We start from the raw sequence: 20,526 nt of genomic DNA on the forward strand, positions 1-20,526 counted from the left end.
AAAATCTGGCTCCTGATATCACTGTCCTCTTTTCTTCCTCCCAAACTTACTTGATGGTGGGGCAGTTACATATTGCGGCCTCGGGAGCCCTGGGAAACAGCATTTCCCCTGGGTCCTTGAGACTGGAATGCTGCTGCTGTAGGGTTCTAAGCACCAGAGGGGAGTCTGAGACCTCGGGACAGAGAAGAAAATGACCTTGCTATCACTGCCGCGCTGCCAGGGAAGGGATGGCATTGGGCACAACAGTTGATGGGAATGGGGGAGGATGACCCGATTTTTGCTTTTTTGCAACTTTCTCTTTTGCAAGTTCTTGAAGGCTCAGTCGTGTTTTGTTTTTAGTGCTTGGAAGTCTAAATCAAGGGAAGTTAAGGGGCATTTCCTTATCAGCACTCAGCAGCCTGAGCAGCTTAGTTTTATTTTATTTTACCCAAACGGCTTTAAATCCTTATTTGTTGCTGTATATGCTTGAAAGGACATGGGGCTGATGCTTGCTGTGATATCGCAAAGACATCAAGGAGGCTGGGTAGGACTGCCAGTGGTGAAGGTGGGGGTGGGGGTAGGGCTTCATCGTCCCACAAATATCCTTGCCCTACCTCACAATGGCCACAAACAAAATTAAGTATTAAATGCACATTTCTTGGAACTCGGCGACTTACGTAGCTTGCAGAATTTAGCTTACTGGGGCGGAAGGGGTGGGGGCAGTTTTGATTCCCGTCCTTCTCTGCAGAGTACGCAGAGCTCTCTGTATAATTTATTCTAGAACCTAATATTAGCTTTTCGTAAGACAACATACAAGAGGTGTCCTTGAGAGAAACAGAAAGAGAGAGGGAGAGAGAAAGGAGTTAGCACTCTTTTTAAAGTCGCTGCTGTAATTAAAGCCTGAAGCTTCTTGTTACTATGGAAACGCCAAGCACCACAAATATGAAATGCAGGTTCCAAGGCCTCCGTTAAATGTGCCCTAATATTCTGCGTTCGTAAGGTTGAAGTTGTGCTTTCCGAATGTGCTTCCCCCTCCCTCTCTGCCACCAACAGGCAAGAGCCCTTTTTGCATTTGCAAGCGCACATGAATCTTGGGGGGGAAGGGGCATTCACAAGTGCATTCTGAAGCGGAGCTGTTGGGGGGGGGGGAGGGATGGGTGGCAGGGAGACCGAGGCTGAGGTGAAGAACATAAAAAGAGCTCTTCTGGATCAGGCCAGCATTCTGTTCTCTCAGTGCCCAACCAGATGCCTGTGGGAAGCTCACAAGTAGAACGAGAAACTGTGGAACTCACTCCCTCAGGAGGCAGTGGTGGCGCCGGCCTAGATGGCTTTGAAAGAGGATTAGACAAATTCATGGGGGGATAGGAGGCAGTATTGCTTCTGAATACCAGTTGCTAGAAACCGCAGAGTGCAGTGGTACCTCAGGTTAAGTACTTAATTCGTTCCAGAGGTCCGTACTTAACTTGAAACTGTTCTTAACCTGAAGCGCCACTTTAGCTAACGGAGCCTCCTGCGGACGCCGCACCGCCGGAGCACGATTTCTGTTCTCATCCTGAAGCAAAGTTCTTAACCTGAAACACTATTTCTGGGTAGCGGAGTCTGTAACCTGAAGCGTATGTAACCCGAGGTACCACTGTATTGTTGCCCTCAGGTCCTGCTTGTTGGCCACTGTGAGAACAGGAAGCTGGACCAGATGTGCCACCGGTTCCTATTCCACTTTTGCCTCTGCTGATATGTTGACTTCTTCCCCCTGGGCCCAATCCGGGCCTCTCCGAGAGGAGGAAGATGAGATGTATAGAGGTTATTTCTCCTCTCCTTGCTCACCAACGCAGCCTTGAGAGGGCAGGTGAACAGGCAACAACAGTAGGAAGGATGAGTAGCATCACATGGGACCCCTATTGGGGTCTGGGCCTCAACAGATGCTCAATGATGCCAGCCTTGTCCATCAGCCAGAGGTCTAATGGCTGCTAGGTGGTGTGTTGAGTGCTATGTATGCAGAAGCTGAGGGGGGGGGGAATTGTATCCCTTTCCCAAGGTACCAAATATTGCCGTTTCAGGGCTGGGCAAACGTGATGTCTTTGCACCCGAAACTTTTCAATCAAACTAGACCTCTTCCTGTGAGGGCACCACACTTTAGCTCAGCGTTCAGACTGCAATATTCCATAAGGTGAGGAGATGTGATTCATCTGGAGGCAAGGGGAAAAGGTCTGCCACAAATTATCCCAACTTCCCTTCTGTCTTTCGTAAACTTGGCACCTCTAATCTTAGCCTTTGCTTCTGCCCGTCTAGCAGCATTTTCAGCTTCCTGCTGTCAGCATCTTTCTTGTGGCAATGTAATATATTAGTCATTTATACCCAGTTAGAACTAGGAAAGCTTAGCATAATGCTGAGCCTGCCTCCAAATGCTTTGTGTAACAATACTGAGCAACATGGGGATGGCTGTGTGTGGATGTTTTCAAGTGTTTTTGTGGATATTGGGGGCAAGCCCCTCCAGATGTTGTTGGATTTCAGCTCCAACACCCAAGTGACTCCCCCCCCCCCCCAGGGTGCAAGCATGGGCAGAGTGTAGGGAAGTCCTGGGATGCCCAGATGACAAGACCTGCTCCCCCTCGGCCTTGCTGATGTGGTCCAAAGGAAAGCAGAGCAATACGTTTGGCACCAGCTTGGCTGCAGGAGTTTCCAGAAGCCAACTCCTAGGGGCTGAGGTCCCTTCGCCCCCACAATAGAGGCTGCTGGCCCCCCAAGTTGATGGGCATTGCCATTCAATTGGTGTGTGTGTGTTCTGTGTCTTGTGATCCATTATGCAGGGTGGGGCTTCCCTTCCCCCTGTGTTTTATTCAAGTTGGCGCCCCCTGCCGGATGGAGGTGTACAAGGCACCTACTTAGGGACTCCACTCTGGATTTGTGTAGGGCTTACTCTCTAGCCTTTTCTTCTCCCAAAGATATCCCGCAAGGCAGCGAAGATTAAGGATCAGAGTTTTCCTTCTTCTAGATGGGCTACCTTCCGAGACTGACAAGCTGCATTTGCCCCTCACTTCCCTCTGCAGCATGTGAAGAAACCACCTTCTTGACTGTTGGACCCGCTATTGGTTTCAATCTGCCAGAGCCTCACATGCAGGGAAGTCCCTAATTCACTGAGGGTTTGAGACCCATCGGCTGCTCTCACCTGGTTTAGCTGGCCAGTCAAAGGGTTTACCGAGTTGTGGCCACTGTTACATGCTGACCCTGCTTCTAGGAGCCACGCGTGAGAGCTAAGTGCAGGGTGGGGACCAAAGGAGGACAGACTACCCCAGAAGGAGCACGACGTGTCCCCCACACCCCATACACCCCAATGTCAATGGAAAATAGTGGCTGGATAAAAGTGGGCCCTGATTATAAGATGCACCAGACCACAAGACGCACCTAGTTTTTGGAGGAGGAAAACAAGGAAAAAAATATTCTGAATCTCAGAAGCCAGAACAACAAGAGGGATTGCTGCGCAGTGAAAGCAGTAATCCCTCTTGCTGTTCTGGCTTCTGGGATAGCTGCGCAGCCTGCATTCGCTCCATAAGACGCACACACATTTCCCCTTACTTTTTAGGAGGGAAAAAGTGAGTCTTATAAAGCAAAAAATACGGTAATTAGCACACTTAAATAAAAATGGTGGGTGGGGTGGAATCAAAAGAATATTCCTTACAGTTTTGCATCATTTGTCATTCCTGCCCAACCCCTCGCCATCAGTGCATCTTCAATCATGGAGCAGATCCCCGTTGAGGCAAGCCATGTTTGATGGAGGGTGAAGTCATCAGAAATTGACGCGGAGCTTTGTTTTTGCTTTACAGCGCCAGATGCTTGTCATGAAAAATATGACAAGATCAGATATGGAGCCGTTTATGTTGTCTCTAATTATCCTGCTATATCAGTGCCTAGTTAAGGCAGCTGGCTAAGCCCCCATGTAAGATGCTGTAATTCTGCTGAGCACTGAGATGGGCCGAGCATCTGCTTCGGAGCTGCGGCGTAATTAGGCTTAAATCTGAACTCTGCTTATAGGGTTTTTGTGCTTTTTTTTTTTGTTTATTTGATGGTAGTCAGGTGACATATAGATCACTGTCAGAACAGGTTCCTGTGGAGTGGATGCTAAGGCAAATGGAAAGCAAGGCAAAGGAAGTCTAAAGCGGAAATGATTCCCTATCCTGTTTAATTACTTCATTTGTTTCAGTTATTTAAAATTCCATTCATAACTGATTTGGAACTAGTCATTCATTTCCGTCATTTTAACTTGTTTTTGTGCCTTCGGTGGCAGACAAAGCCACTTTACTGGCCTGAAACTGTCAGACCGTATACATTTAAAGTTGTATCATGCCACTTCTAGCAGCCACGGCTTCCCCCAAAGAATCCTGGGAACTGTAGTTGGTTCAGGAACTCCTGTTCTCACCACAGAGGTACAATTCGCAGAGTGGTTCAACAATCAGTCCCTCTTCCCAGGGAGCCCTTACCTCCCCAGCTATGACTTTCCAATGCAATTGGCTGCAATAGAAGTGGGGGCACATAAGCACTTTTGGTGGCCAGTTCAGCAATCCATGGGTTAGAGCAGAGTTTCTCAAACTCGGATCTCCAGCTGTTTTTGGACTACAAGTCCCATCATCCCTATCTAGCAGGACCAGATCAGAGATGATGGGAATTGTAGTCCAAAAACAGCTGTGACTGCCTGTGAGGTGATCCAAGGAGACATGGAGTGCAGAGAAGAAATCAAGCAGAGTAAATGCATGTGAGAACCAGGCATAGGCTGGTGTGAATCATGCACTGGTTTTCATCACAGGATTGTTCTGTTGGCGCAGCCCCACCAAGCTCGGCGCCCAATTAGCAAATCTTAACACGACAGAAGCCGCATCGTCAATTGTGCCCTCCGGGAGAGATGTTCCTTGTCATACTATTTCTTAAAAGGATAAACTACAAGATGTAATTTGTTAGAAGCCACCTTCTTAAGGCTGCGCAGTGATGCTCACTGACAAATTGCAGTTACAAGCGGCATCGTGATCAGGAGCACGCCGTGCAAAATTTAAAAGAAGAAGAAGCAGTAGCATCAGCCACGCTATTCGGTTGTCATTCTGAAATTCCAAGGGGCTCATTTCTGAGTGAATTATATGTTTTGAAAGGCAGATTTTATAGCTATTTCTCTCTTTCCCTTGACACTTGCTATCATCTTGCTTGCAATTCTTTCACCAGTATTATTACTGTTATAATAATAAATCTACCGTGCTCATTGTACAGTGTTTGTGGTGGGTGCTAGATATTACATCATGGGAGGCTTGTGGGGGGGGGGGATAGCAAAAGGAGAAAGGGCCTTTTCAGTAGCAGCCCCTGGTTTATGGAATTCTTTCCTCAGAGAGGCTCTCCTGGCACCAAAAACAACATCTTTCTGGTGCCAGGGGGTTTTTCTTCTCAAGCACTTCATTGTTAAATTTATACAGCAGTTGATGGTATTTTGGGGCTTATCTGATTGTCTCTCTTGGGGAAGGCAAGGATTTGTTTTATGGTCTGATCGTTTTTTTGTTTGCGCTGTTTTTAATAATGTTGCACCATGTATCTCTTTTAGCCTATCTGCAGAAAGTGGCTCATGAAAATCCAGGCTGATCATCAAGGTCTGGTTATCATGAGCAGCAGATAAGATTGTAAACTTATACACCACAATTCAGGTGTCACTTGATTGATTCTTCTTCCTTATAAACAGATTCCCTGTATGTTGAAAACTAGTTGTCATAAAGAAGTGTTCTAGCCTCTTTCTACCTGCAAGTTTTTTATATTCAGGGAATCGGGACGCTACAACTCCCCTAATCACCCATGACTGTTATCTGTGCTAACTGGGGCTGATGGAAGTTGGGAGTCCAATAACATCTGGAGCAGCTCTGGTTTCCCATCCCTGGTGTAGGTGATGACAGACTCTCCTAGTTGGAATATAAATGCCATTTACTTCCTCTTCCCTGCTCATTTACTTTGCGTCTTTGTCCCTTTACCATTCAATCAACATTGTGAAGATAAAAACCATCCTCTCTCCAACTACGGTATACATGGCTGCGATTATGTTGGTACCTGCCTCCATCATCAGTGAGAGATGTTTTTCTCTCCTTGCTGGGCTAACGATGAGAGCAGCACATCTATCACGTTTGAGAAATTGGGGTTCTGTGCTAAGAAATGTTCTCATTTTGCAGGCAGAATGTCTTATGTTTAGAGTGGGAGTAAATTTTGCATAAAATAAAATTACATGTTTTATTTTGGGTGCATGCCCAGATTGGCATGGCTCTTTCCTCCCCTCCTCCACCCACTTGTCATGTGTGCGAAAAGAAAGGAAAAATGAAATTGTAGAACAAGCACATTATTTTTGTCAGTCCATTGACAAGCTAAGAACTGACTTTCATAGCAAGTCTAAGAGGCATGACAATATTCAGATATTTTACCACCTGCCCATCACTCGCCTCAAGCAAGGTGCTCAGAAGGATCTCTAAGGCTCAACCAGGAAATAGTCATTAGAATATCTAGCATGCATTATTTAATCTTTTGCAAAAAGTACAGTACATGAGCAGCTTTTGACTTCTGAGGGGTTCAGAGACCCCTATCTTTAAGTGGAACTAGCAAATCTGCTGTCTAAAATCTTTCAAAGTAAAACACAAAAATGTGCCAATAAAGTATCTGTTTTCTACTTGGGTATTGTTTGAAAATTTTTTAATATGGCATACAAGTATTGGGAGCAGAAGCATTGGGCCCAATATTATTTACATGATTAAGATTGCAGGGTGTACGTGTGTGTCTAAATTCTTAGTACAGCCAAACTAAAAGAATTCTGCATTTTTAAAGAATAATGAGCTTAAATTGGAACAGCCAGGTCAGAGAGGAAAATAAACAAACCAGTTAAGAAAGTTAAAAACATAGCTGGAAAAACATTTAGACGCTACCTCACCCCTGTCTTTTCCACCAATTGTTCAGGTATTTAGCAGATATCCTCAGTTACGGAAACATCCTGACAGTCTACCACATCAATTCAGTTTCCTCCAAATACTTTCAAAACATCTAATGCGCATGTGATTTCCTGCCTTAACCAAACGGTGGCCGAAAAGGAAATGACATTTCAAGGCTCTGATGGTATAAGGCAAAATCATGATCACTATGTAATACCCTGAATTTTATGGTCAGAGTTCCCTTTCTTTCTCTTGCTTGGAAACCCACACTGTTGGTACTCATAAGGAAAAGTTTCCATCAGCCGCATGAGGAATGAGAAAGAAAGGAACAAACTGATTCTCACGGTAGCCGCAAGAGGAATTCATTGCACACCTTAGAGCTGTGCATGCCAGTTCAGATCTTGGCACTCTGAATCTGCCCCTATTTGCCATTTGTCTCTGCTGCTGCCAGTCCTGTATCTTGATAGCATCTCCTTTTATTCCAAAGCAATTTAGTTTGCAGCCAATGGAAAATATGGCTTGCCTTGAGAGGGTAGTTCAGGCATCCTTAAACTCGGCCCTCCGGATGTTTTGGGTCTATAACTCCCATCATCCCTAGCTAACAGGACCAGTGGTCAGGGATGATGGGAGTTGTAGTCCCAAAACATCTGGAGGGCCGAGTTTGCCTATGCCTGGGATAGTTCATGAAACCTGCCAAGGAAGAATGCAGGAGAGAGTCCATGCAAAGGATACCAAACTCACCACTAAAGCTGCACTACCTGCCCCATGACTGTTTGCAAAAGGCAACAAAGCTTTTGAGAATGGTCCATTGGCACAATTGTCTGGGAATCTTAGATAAGAACCTATGAATCTGCCTTATACCGAGTCAGAGCCATCTAGCTCAGCATCACTTGGCAGGGGCTTCCCAGGATTTCAGGCAAAGGTTCTCTCCCAGCCCTACCTGGAGATGCCAAGGATTGAACTTGGGACCTTCTGCTTGCAAGGAGCTATGGCCTCTACTGTGCAACCAGGCACAAATGGTGCCAAATGGAATAATAAGCTAATGCAAAACAAAAATAGGCAGATTTGCTTGAGTTGCATCATTATTTGGGAATTCCTTTTTGTGGTGCAGAGTCTGGATTGCTGAGACACTGTATGAATATTTTTAGCACAGAGTATGCACTGTGCGGATAACAGTGATCTTCCTTTCAAGGTAACTGAGAAGAAGGGTGGTGAAACAAGGTGTCATTACCGGCCTTAAAGTGTCAAAGTCGCATAGGACTGGAGCCAGAATGTATTGTAGCATATCTGGGCTAGTTTAGGCTGTGCATAGCACACCATTAGTTCCCCAGGTGGGGGAATGCACATTTCAGTCCACATCAACAGATAAATTGATTTTGGGATTGAGTATCATTGTGCTTATCCATATTTGCATTAATTGCACTCACAGATCTCCTTCGCTCGACTGGGGCAAATACATCCGTTGTCAACTAATGCCAGGAGCATTTGTCATTTCGACAGTATTCCTATTAAAAATGGATTTGCAGTTGTCTTCATGATGGGTTTGCTGTGCTGTTCAGCTACGACTGAAACGTATAATACAAGATACAATATTTGTATAATACAATATTTTGCTGAAACGTATAATACAAGAATATGCTGCAGCTGCTTCAATCTGGAATGTTCAAGAGCCTTATTGATTGCATAGCTTTGCATATTTGCTGGGAAATAAACATTTTTAGGATGTACCGTGTGTTTCGACACCCCGCCCCTCTGGAATTATACTACCTGATAGGAACAATCTCCAAACCACTTAACTTCCCATTGATTTCAATGGAATTGCTTTGGATAGAATGATTTTGCTGATGGCAGCCATACAGGGCAATCCTTTTATAACCAATCTTTTGCATAAGTGTGATGATGCATGTTTTTGCGCAGAGCAGTGGGTGGTGTATATGATGCCTTGTTCTGGTTGTTGCTTTTTAAAATAATTTTTGATTTTGTGCATAAATAAAAGGCTTACACACAATCATGAAAAAAGTAGAATCAATACGACTAATTTGCTTATGACTAAGTCATCTGGAGGAAGGAATTGCTACTATGGAACAGTTTCCAAACGCAAAAGGTTACCTACAAGAAAATATGCCAATCAGAAGCCTCTACAGTGGTACCTCGGGTTACAAACACTTCAGGTTACAGACTCCGCTAACCCAGAAGTAGTACTTCAGGTTAAGAACTTTACCTCAGGATGAGAACATAAATTGTGTGCCGGTGGCACGGCAGCAGCAGGAGGCCCCATTAGCTAAAGTGGTACCTCAGGTTAAGAATGGTTTCAGGTTAAGAATGAACCTTCGGAACGAATTAAGTTCGTAACCAGAGGTACCACTATATTCCCAAAGCAGTATGACATCCAGGATTACCAGTAGAAACAGGGATTCCCCAGCTGGACTCGGCCCCAAAATCACTAGGTTGCCTAAGGCAAACTATGGTTCCTTCTGTTTCCGGTCTCCCTTTCCCCCTCTGCAGTTTGGGGCTAATAATACTGAAGTCCCCCACAGCAACGACCTCTAATCACCCCAGACCCCCAGCCACCAACCTGTGTTGCTTTCCCTGTTGCTAGCCTTCCTGTTTAAGACCATGGCTAGTTAACACGTGCCAGGGAGGCGACCTCATTAACATGCAAACGCAAAGCTACTTGGCTGGGACTGACATTTTAATTATCTCCCACCAGTGTGACTTTCTCTCCATCTCATCGTATCGCGTGTTTTATTTCATTAGAAAAGCCAGGGTATTGGCTGTCAGCTATTAATTATGAAACCTATTTATAACAGTAGCCTGTCGACGTGACTTGCTCTTTGTTCCACAAATCAAGTGTGTGTGTATTATTAATGCGCTCGGAGCAGGCTTTTTGCTAACCACATCTAGCGCATTGGAAGCCACGCAAACTTCGCTCTCCTCCTCAGATTCCCCTCTTAAGCAGTTTTGCCAGCATCAGCCGTAATCGTAGCTGAGACCAACCAGGGTTTCTCTTTTAGCAAAAATCTGAAAGTACAGTTTGAAGTCACATAGGAAGCTGCCTGGGACTGAGTAACCATTGCTTCCTCTAGCTCAGTGTTGGCTGGCAGCAGTTTATCAGTCCCTCTTCACAGGGAATTCTGGGAATGGTACCTCTGTGAAGGGAATGGGTGTGTGTGGCCTAACAACTCTCAACCCTCTTTGAACCAACTCTAGCTCCCAGAATGCTTTGGGGGAAGCCATGAGTCTTCATAGTGGTATCACAGTGCTTGTTCAAGGAGGCATTGCGGCCAGGCAAAAGCACCCAAGAAGGACTCAGAGGAGGGCCAGTGAAGGGTGCAGCTTGTGGAGTGGACATGGTCTGGGAGACTCCCAAAGGCCAGAAAGAGAGAGCCACATCTGACCCCCAGGCCTGAGGTGTCACATACAGTAGATACCAATGAACTGTCTAACCACAGTTACAGGGTAGGTGTGGATTTTGTTTCAAGGTAAGATAAAGTCTGCAGAGGGAGAGCTCTGGTTTCCTAGCCTGGTCGCCTGATATGGCTCACTGTGGTTACTGGAGAGCCTTCTTTACCGCAGGTTTGAAACAAAAATCCTGGTTTGTATTAAGCTAGCGCTCCCTGGGAAGCTAGAGCTTAGCCTGGGAATTGTAGCTTAGTGTTAGTTAACAAACCAGGAAAATAAACAGAAGATTGGGCTATATAAACACCATACATTTTAAGCTCCTGATTTCCCCTAGAGAAGGCTGGGAAGTGTCATTTGTTAAGGGTGCTGGGAATTGTAGCTATCTGAGGAATAAACCCAATTTCCCAGGATTCTTTGGGGGGTGTCATATGACCAGTATTATGTCTGCATTGGTACACAGCACATTGCACAGATAGATGACAGCTGGGAAAGATCAGAAATGAGGAAGACCAAGACCAAAGACTGGAATAATTTTCTAACATATTTGAGAGACCACTGTAAACAGTTGAAATCATTGGCAGGAATACAATGACACTTGTAAAGTAATATGGATTTTGGATAGCATGATTATATGATAGATAGATTACAGTAAAAGATGCAGGAAAATGTTTAGAATTGGAACCCAGGGAGGGAGGGAGGTCTCAAGGTTCGAAAGAACCACTTTTTTAAGGTTTGAAAATGTTATGTTTATGGTGTACAACTTTGATGTAAAACTAATAAAAATGTATATATAAAAAAGATAGATGACAACTGATGTTCCTCTTGAGTTTTGTTTTAAATTAAGATGTTTCTCCTGCCTTTCCATGTCTGCTGCAGCTAACGACAAAATAACAAAACACATTGCAAACCCCAAAAATATGAAAACACAGACATTACTAATAAGCAGCAGTCATCAAAATCATGTGTTGTTGTTGTTGTTTTTGCTGCTGCTGTTGTTGTTGTGTGTGTAGATTATAGAGCGCACAGAGTTTTAATTGCTAATCACTGAGATGGACAAACTTTCCACATATGGCTTTTGATATTGCTGACTATAAAATGCATAACAGGGCCGGGTGGTAGTGGTGGAAACGGAGCCAAATGTCTCTGCACGTATGTTCGTGTTTCCTCCTGTTTTAAAAGGCAGGTTTGATGAATGGGGTCTTCTAACCTCTAATACACAATAGGAGCATTTGTTTTGTGCTAAGTCAATGAAATAAATTGTTTTTGTTTTGAGCTTAAGTGCTCCTGCTGCCCCACGTAGCCTTGCTTGTAGCCAAAAAAGCAAATAATAGCTGGTGCATAGCACTGGAAAATGTTTTCGTTGTGGGAAAATAAAGGGCCATGCGCTAGGCCTTCCCATTTCCGTATAATGTTTTGGAACGAGTGTTCTGTGACACCACTGGAGCGTTGGAAAAATACAGAATGTGGTGCCTCTGTGTGACAAATTCAGCTATGATTCTTTTTACAGCAAACTTCTAGCTCTTAACAGCTGTCAAAGAATGTTTAAAAGTGTGCAGGCAATGCCAGGAGCCAGAAGAGAACATTTCCAGCTGTTGGGAGTGGGTTTCAGTATCCAACATAGCCTAGGACTGAACTACAGCTTACGTGCAAATACGTGAAAGAAAATCCTGGCAGCCTCTTGTAAGGAAAAGCAGCTTTGGAAAGTGGAGTTACAGGAAATGTGCTGCTGCTGCTCTGTTCTGAATCACACACACGCAATGCTCAAAGGGGGCTGTTTTCATGGAACATGTAGATAGGCCCCTGTTGCCTCCCTAACAAACCAGAACGAATGATGTAAATAATAAACAATTTCACGATATTATCCAGAATAAGACTAACCATGGAAATCATGCATAGCATGGAGAAGGAGGACAGAGAAAAGATTTTCTCCCTCTTTCATAACACAAGAACTCGTGGGCATCCAGTGAAGCTGAATGTTGGAAGATCGGTCCAAATTAAAGGAAGTACTTCTTCACACAGATCACAGTTAAACTATGGAACTGTCTTCTGCAGGAGGCAGTGATGGCCACCAACTTCGATGGCTTTAAAAGAGGATCGGAGGAGAGGGCTGTTGATGGCTACTAGCTATGATGGCTCTGCTTTGCTTCCACAATTGAGGCAGTAATGTTCCTGAATACCAGTAGCTGGTAAATGTAAGAAAGGAAGAGTCCTGCTTGCAGGCTTCCCTCAGGCATCTTGTTGGCCACTGTGAGAACAGGAAGGTGGACCCAGCAGGCTCTTCTGATGTTCTTTATGTTAAAACAGCTCATTTTGCATAATGTGAAATGGGTTGTTGCAGTCAGCTTTTATCGGCGCAGAAACTGGGTTACACGGACACCTAATTTTAATTCAGTTTTTAGGTTTGTGGTACACACACACACACCAATTTCATGTCCCAATTTTCAGGGTACAAAAGTGGTGGAGGATTTCAGTGGCGGGTTGCGGACAAAATCTGCTGGTGCTCTTTTCCCTCCTGATGGCCACTATTTTGGTCGCCCCCAAAGGCTGGTGGCAATATCATTTTGGAGTGGTAGAATAGCAGCTACCAGTGGGAGGAACTAGTTGAAGATCTGTATGTTGCCCATACCCAGCCATGGAATTTGCACCCTGCCCCCAAATTGCAAAAATAGGGAAGCTGTTCCTTCATGAAATTTCTCCCTCCAGATTCAGCCAGAGGTTGAGCTCAAGTTTAGTACACACAGCAATGCTGAACACAGTTTCTCTTGCACCAGGTCTTCTTGTTCACTTTCAGTGAATCTCAATAATGATTATTATCTTTTTTACTTTTTCAGAAAAATGACTCTTTGCTAAACAGAAAAAAAAATCATGAACAAATAAAACCTCTACAAGCAAGTTCTCCATTGACGAGGAGGCCAAACCGGAGTGCTTTATAATGGGCACCACAAACGAGGAGATGGTCTCGGTGGAGCAGAACTTGAACCCTCTGTGCTTTGAATGTGGCCAACAGCATTGGACAAGGGAGAACCACTTGTACAATTATCAGAACGATGTAGACGATGACTTGGTCTGCCATATTTGCCTTCAGCCCTTGCTACAGCCATTAGACACCCCTTGCGGCCACACATTCTGCTATAAGTGCCTACGGAACTTCCTGCAGGAGAAGGATTTCTGCCCTCTGGACCGCAAACGGCTCCATTTTAAGTTGTGCAAAAAATCCAGTATCCTCGTCCACAAACTGCTTGACAAACTCTTGGTGTTGTGCCCCTTTTCTTCAGCGTGCGAGGAAGTGATGCAGCGGTGTGACCTGGAAGCACACCTCAAAAACAGGTAAGTAGGAAAGGCCATCCACCAGTGATAACTTAGAAGTTTTGCATCTTTCAGTCGCATTTGAAAAGTGTGGGATTGAGCCGTCAAGACTAACATGCTTATATGCCATGGATGTCAATGTGAGTTGAAGTATGCTTTTCTTTCTCTGGATTTCGTATGTATGTATTTTGGACTGAAACACTTTTCCTTTTCAGGAGTGTTGTTCATTTATTAATTTGTGTTGTTGTTGTTGTTTTTTAAACACAACTCACTTCTTATTGCACAGCAATCCCAGGTCATGATACAATCAATAAAACAATTTTAAACTACAGTACTGGCAATAACATCCTAAAGCAAGGGTGTTCAGGGTTAATCCTCTCAGACTTTCCTTCAGTCGAGTAAGGCACTGAAAAACCTGGACTGACCTCTCAAAAGCAAGCCTGGTGCCAACTATACTGCCATCAAGATCAAGTCTTTTTCTAGAGGCTCACTTGCTCTGGGGAGAAGTCAACTACATCCTCTGGGTGAATTTATGAACCATGTTGGCTCCTGATAAGCCTAGGTTCATGGCGTATCATGAGCTATCGGGAACAAGCTGCATACTAATGCTTTCTGCCCAATCTTCTACTTCGCTCCTCCCTGGGCACAAGGAGGAGGGGGGAGGGAAACAGGAAGCAACAGTTAAGTTTGGTCTCCCACAATGTCCAAATCCAAGATTGTGGTTTGTGTCTCCCCAACAAGCTGGTACCAAAAGCAAAACATGGTTTAGGGCTGGCTAGCTAGCCTGACTTGTTAGGGAGAACTAAACCATGATTCTGGGTTCAGGTGTCATGGGAAGTCAAGCGTAATTGTGAGCGTCCAAGCTTTTTCTCCCACTCGAGCTAGGGGAGGGACAAAGAAGAAGCAAGCACCCACCATGTTGCTTGTTCCCAATAAATCACAGTAAGCCTGCAACTTGGGTCACCACAATCTGCAAACAAGGCCTATGCTGTCTGCAGTCCACCCAGGAGAAAATGCATGTCATCCATGGTTATCATTAGAAACCTAGGAAGCTGCCTTATACCAAGTAAGAGCACTGTTCCATCTAGCTCAGGATTTACACTCTCCAGGATTTTAGGCAGGAGAGTCCTGCTTAGCCCTACCTGGAGATGCCAGAGATTGAGCCTGGGACTTTATGCATGCAAAGCATGTCTGTGAGCCATGTCCCTTCTCAAATGCCATCATTACCCTGCCATTTTCAACATGTAAAATGTTTTAAGCTGCAATCCTATACACACTTTAACCTGTGTGACTAATAATTACTGAATTGAGAGGGGGCTTCAAGAAGTGTAGCTGCAACCTGTCGTTCCTGTTTGCAGATGGGAAACCTGAGATCTGTTGATTGCCCAAATTCACCCCAGTGAATCTGTATGTGTTCAGGCTTGCAGCCTTACCTTCCAGGTCCAAGGCCAGCACTCGCTATTATTCTGAACCACCGGGAACTAGAACAGACTCGACTGGCCTTGGCCTTGCAGTCATTCTGGCTCAAACCCGGTAGTTTCTATTGACAAAATAATCTGCTTCATTTAAGCATAAAAGATGAATGAAATGTCAATGTAACCCTGAGGCAGCTCTGGAGTGTGTGGCGAATCTCTGAGCTAGCTCAACAAGGAGATTAGAAGAATGGGGCACAAATGTAATTATTTCCTGGTCACTAACCCCACCCCCAATATTACCCTATTGCCTCATTAGCATCCCATTGATTTATCAGATTTTCAGGTTCAGCAAGTTCTCTTGAGAGCCACAGGCTCCCTCAGAGCACTTTGAGCTCCTCTGAAATGAGCCAGCACAAGTCTTGGGTGGACTTTTAATTCCCTAGCATGTGACATTTCAAAACCTTCTTAAATGTTTAATAGTCCTTTGGAATGCACTTTGCCAAAAAGTCAATTACTGAACAGAGGACCAAGATTGTTCTACGGGACTCAGCCCAGCTTTCATTTGATTCTTGCCAAGTGTTCAGAAAAGCCATACAGATGTCGAAGATAGGCATAGCAACTCAGCATATAGTCCAGCGTTCAACAAGGGTGGCAACTTTGCTGAATCAATTTTAGGGGGTGGGTGGAGAGACATGGCGTTGTCCGGGTGCATCCAGTCACATCAGGCTCTGCTGGACACTTGGTACCTAACAGAGATCTCTGGGATTTGTGAAGTCCAGGAGTGGGGGACCTTTGGCTCTCCAGATGTTGCTGAGCTAAAACTCCAGTTAGTTCAGTAACATCTGGAGGGCCAAAGGTGCCCTGGCACAATCAGTGCTGTTTGCAGAATTTAAGGTCCAGTGGGTTGGATTCAAGCTAAGTTGAATTTAGGAAATCAGTTAGTCATGGCTTAAGACCAAGTGATTTCAATATTAACTAAGTACCATTTAGTTGGGATCCAGACCCTTACTTCCCATACCAAGCTATATCATTCGTGAGAGAGAGAGAGAGAGAGAAAGATTCGACCCTTGCACAGTTTGTTTAGTACTGGAATCCCTTCAAATTATTTTTTGTGGTGGACACATCACAATCTCTGCCTTGTGCATGTTTTAATGACGATGCAGTTGCTTTAAGCAAAAGTTGTTCATTGACTTCAGAATACCTGTTCTAAGGCATTCCAGTTCTCCCTTGGGATTTGGCAGTCTGTGACATCATAACAGGTCAACCAATGGCAGCAGAGGAGCACAAGTGGCAGAAACAAAAGAGGACCGAACAGATCAGTGGATGAGGAATGCAGGATATTTGGGGGTGGGGAATACAAAAACAACCAAACACCAATTTTCTATTATTTGTCATTGTGAGATACTGTCCACATGGCCACCCATTTTGACTTGGGCATATTACTTGTCAGGGCTTTTTCCCCCCTAGAAAAAGAGGTGGTGGAACTTGCTGAGCACCCTCCATAAGCTGATTTGAGAGAGGACTGCTCCAACTTATATTTGATCTTTGGAGTCAGAGTTTGATGCATACATGTAATACAAAGGAGATGGGGCAGACATCATACTCAGCTCATTCCCCAGCTCCCTACCCCTCGTGCCCAAGTATTATGGGCCCATGTCATTCCTCTAAAAGTTTAAGCTAACCCTGGACTGGATTACAAGGATAGTTCAGTTTGGGGTGTACCAATGAGGAAGAGTGGAAGAGTTAGGGTTTCAAAAGCACATGTGTCAGTCGGTAGGAGGTACAAGTCAATGATCACCCAGCAGGAGTCACTCAGTCCCAGCCAAAAAAGTTGCTCTCCTTTTGTTGTTGTTCCTTGTCTGACAAAGAAGGGCTTTCATGTCACTCTTTCCATACCTTTCATCTAAAAAATATAAGGAAGATTTAACATTCAGGTAGGGAATCCCAATCTTTGGACAACACCTATATCTGAAGTCATGAGATGGGAAAGGTTCTTTATCAAAAGACTAGCTCATAACTGCCCTTCTCCAAAATAACACTGTAACTCAGCCCCTGCCAACCTGGTGCCCTCCATATGTTTTGGACTACAACTTCCATCAGCTCTGCTGGCAGGTGCTAATGGGATTTGTAGTCCAAAATATTTGGCGAGCACCAGGTCAGCAGAGGCTGCTGTAACTATTTAGCAGAGACGTCTGTTTGGAGAGTGTGTGTGACATGGATTGCTACTCAGTTGGATCGCAAGCAAGACTCCAGATTAGTCAACCAAAAGCTTTGCTTTTTTTGTCCAGACATTTTGTGAGCCTCCTTAAATCTGTGTCTTCACATTGTTGTGTTTTGTCCTTAGGTGTCCTGGGGCTTCCCACAGAAGAGCTGCCTTGGAGAGAAGAAAAAACAGCAAATTGCAGGCAGACGCGGAGAGCGAGAATGAGAACAGCATGATAGATCACCCAGGTTCTCAGTCTCCTGACGCAGAGCATTCTGGGACAGGAACAGCACCAGCAGAGCAGAACATTACATCAGCAACTGTCCCTGTGTGGACAGATGAGTCTGGCCTTGACAACCCTGCCTTTGAGGAGAACACAGGAGCTGACAGTATGTTCTGTTTCTCTTTTGACATCCTGTTTGTTCTGCCTGTATTAAACCTTGAAACGTAGGAAGCCCCCAAGTCAGATTTATTCTTGCATGCAATCATTTTCATGGTCAACTTTTTCCCGTTGCTTGTTATTTTTTAAACCTTTTCTCTCTCATTCTCACTCAGAAGTCGTTAGGGCTGCAAACCATGGTTTGAGAAATACTTTAATTAACTGGGCTTAAAAAAAAAATCTACCTGGTTAATCAGGTCACATTTTTAAGTAATCAAGAAAAAAAATGAATTGATAAATCTAATCATAGTCAGCTCACTGAGCTCAGAATTTTGCCTTAGAAGGGTTCAAATACCATTCAGGAGAGAAAATTGAGAGAGAGAGAGAGAGAGAGAGAGAGAGAGAGAGAGAGAGAGATTGCCAAGCCAAAGGTCCTTCCAGAATATGCTGGGATTTGAACCAACATCTCCTAAAATTTAAGAGTGACATGATGTTTGAAATTCATCCTAGTGTACTGTTTATGCACATGTGAATAACTGTACAGTGGTACCTCGGGTTACAGACGCTTCAGGTTACAGACTCGGCTAACCCAGAAATAGTACCTCGGGTTAAGAACTTTGCTTCAGGATGAGAACAGAAATCGTGCAGCGGCGGCAGCGGGAGGCCCCATTAGCTAAAGTGGTGCTTCAGGTTAAGAACAGTTTCAGGTTAAGAACGGACCTCCGGAACAAATTAAGTTCTTAACCTGAGGTACCACTGTAGTGCTATTTTGGAAGCAGGGTGAAGTGGGCACCTCAGACAGCCAGGTGATTTGGGGTATCATAAGAGCAGACCAAAGGCTCATCTGGCTCAGCATGCTGTTCTCAGAGTAGCCAACCAGATGCCGTGGGAAAGCCTGCAAGTAGGACCCTCCTGCAACTGACATTCAGAAGTGTACCACCATAGCTGCCACCAAAACAGAATATACCATTTGGGTTCCCTCCCACCTCAATGGAGCCTTCTAAAATTGATCTGGGATGATGGAAATGCTCCGCATAGCTCAGCGCTCTATATGGCCTTTGCTGTCAGTGCACTGAGTATTCCAGTAAGCATTTTCTAGAGCAGGCCTGCCCAGCCAGGACAGACAGACAGATGCAGAAGTGTAGGGCATTATTGGAGGATGTTATTAGAGAAGATAAAACATTATCCAAGGATGCAGATTGACACCCATGCAAAACCATGGATCTCCATTCAGCCTCCCTGCACTTTCCTTCGAAGTATCCATGCGTTTTGCCCTCTATCTATCACGGTGACCACAGTGGCAACTTGGAGAAATGCCCTCTGGCACCTACACAAGTTGGTACGTAGCCATCTGATTCACCCAGGCTTGCTTACATAACCCAAGGGTAACCATAGCGCTTACATTGCACTTTGTTTCCTAGAATGAGCACCTCACCTTGGGCTTTCATCCTGCAATTTATTTCACTAGATTGCATCCGTTCCTCCTGCCCAAGTCACTGCCAGTTCAGCTTTAGCCCAACTGGTTGTAGGAACTTCTTTTACTGCTTCCCCCAAGGTCCATCTTGCCCAGCCTTTCCTAGCCTGGTGCCCTCCAGATGTTGCTTTACTCTGGCTCACATCTGGCCAGGGAAGGTTGTCCAAACTGCCTGGAGGGGTTGAGATTGGGAAACGCTGGTTCAACAATCAGCTGCCTTCAGGAGTTGTAGAAGCAGAGTGTTAGATTTCTCTCACTGTCTGTCTACCCCAGCATGTGGTGGTATCCAGAAGAGTGCCCCTGAACATGGATAAATTATTTCATTATCACGGCTAATAGTCATTCACTGACTTGGCTTCCATGACTTTTCCTAATCCTTTAAGTCAGCATTTGGGAACCTATGGCGTTCCAGGTGTTGGTGGTCTCTTAACTCCTATCATCTACAGCCAGTGTGGCACAATGGTCAGGATGATGGTAGTTGTAGTACAGCAACATATGGAGGGCCACAGGTTTCCCACCCCTGGTTTAAAGCCATTTGAGCTAGCAGTGCAGCTGACATTAGGAAGCTTTTCATTTGGTTTTTTAAAATGTATTTATTCATGGCATTTTTCTACTGCCCACCCCCAGATTCCTCGATGTGGTTTAGAAAGGTTATGAATCAATAAAATAATGTATAGATATACATATTAAAAACAATACCTATCTGTATTAGAACAATGTCTATACAGTCAACGTAAAGCTATTAGAAACCAGCACAAAACTAGTATAAAATCAATATAAAACCAACCAGAAAGCAGTGTAAGAGAAAAACAATTAGCGCCACAGAGGTAAAAAAATACATTAAAAATACAACTAAAAAGGCTCTCCATCATCCATTGAAGGGTACTGGTGGTTGCTGCTTCTGAATAATGAAACCCTAGTGTGAAAATATGAAATCTCTCTTTTAATGCAGTTATGGGAAGGATAGTTTATAATTCATCCCCTTTAATGTGCTTCCTCTGTAGCCATACTGAAGCACTGTGTTTTCTGCAGATATCATCAAACATCTTGTTAAAATTAGATTCCCCATTATCAGCTCTCAGCTATCGGATGTTTTTCTACCAAAAAAAAAAAGAAAAAAAAGAGGAAACTGAATAATACCAGCATTCACCTGCAGTTACCCTATGGTAATGTTTCAGTCTGGGGTTTTAGAGAGGAAGCGAAGTCTTATCAGAGAGGAAAGGAGTTCTTCCGCTTCCCCTTCCTAGAGTGGTGTGCAATCTGGTCAGCCACTCATGAGCATCCCATGTTCGTTACAGTTGGCTTCCTGTATTTGTGCCTCAGGGCCTTTCTGAATTAATCCTTCCGCACTTAGGATGGCACCAGTTACTGCAGCTGAACTCCATAGACTCCAGGGCAATTTCACTCATCTTACTAAAATCCTGAGGGCCACATTT

General features: G+C 44.5%; 1 protein-coding gene across 5 annotated transcripts in view; it reads left to right on the forward strand.

The window, feature by feature from the left end:
- Positions 1 to 20,526, forward strand: part of LNX2 (ligand of numb-protein X 2) — a 73,261-nt gene that overhangs the window by 40,472 nt on the left and 12,263 nt on the right. For all 5 annotated transcript variants that reach the window (XR_014525074.1, XM_083498906.1, XM_083498907.1 and 2 more), the window contains 2 exons: positions 13,145 to 13,640; positions 17,379 to 17,626. Coding sequence is in view for 4 of the 5 variants with exons in the window: in XM_083498906.1 (XP_083355032.1) it covers positions 13,246 to 13,640; positions 17,379 to 17,626 (643 nt within the window). In the remaining variant the exon portion in view is untranslated. The remainder of the gene's footprint in view (positions 1 to 13,144; positions 13,641 to 17,378; positions 17,627 to 20,526) is intronic.

The sequence above is a fragment of the Podarcis liolepis genome (genome assembly GCF_965112155.1).
Source record: "Podarcis liolepis genome assembly, chromosome: 4".
NCBI lineage: Eukaryota > Metazoa > Chordata > Lepidosauria > Squamata > Lacertidae > Podarcis > Podarcis liolepis.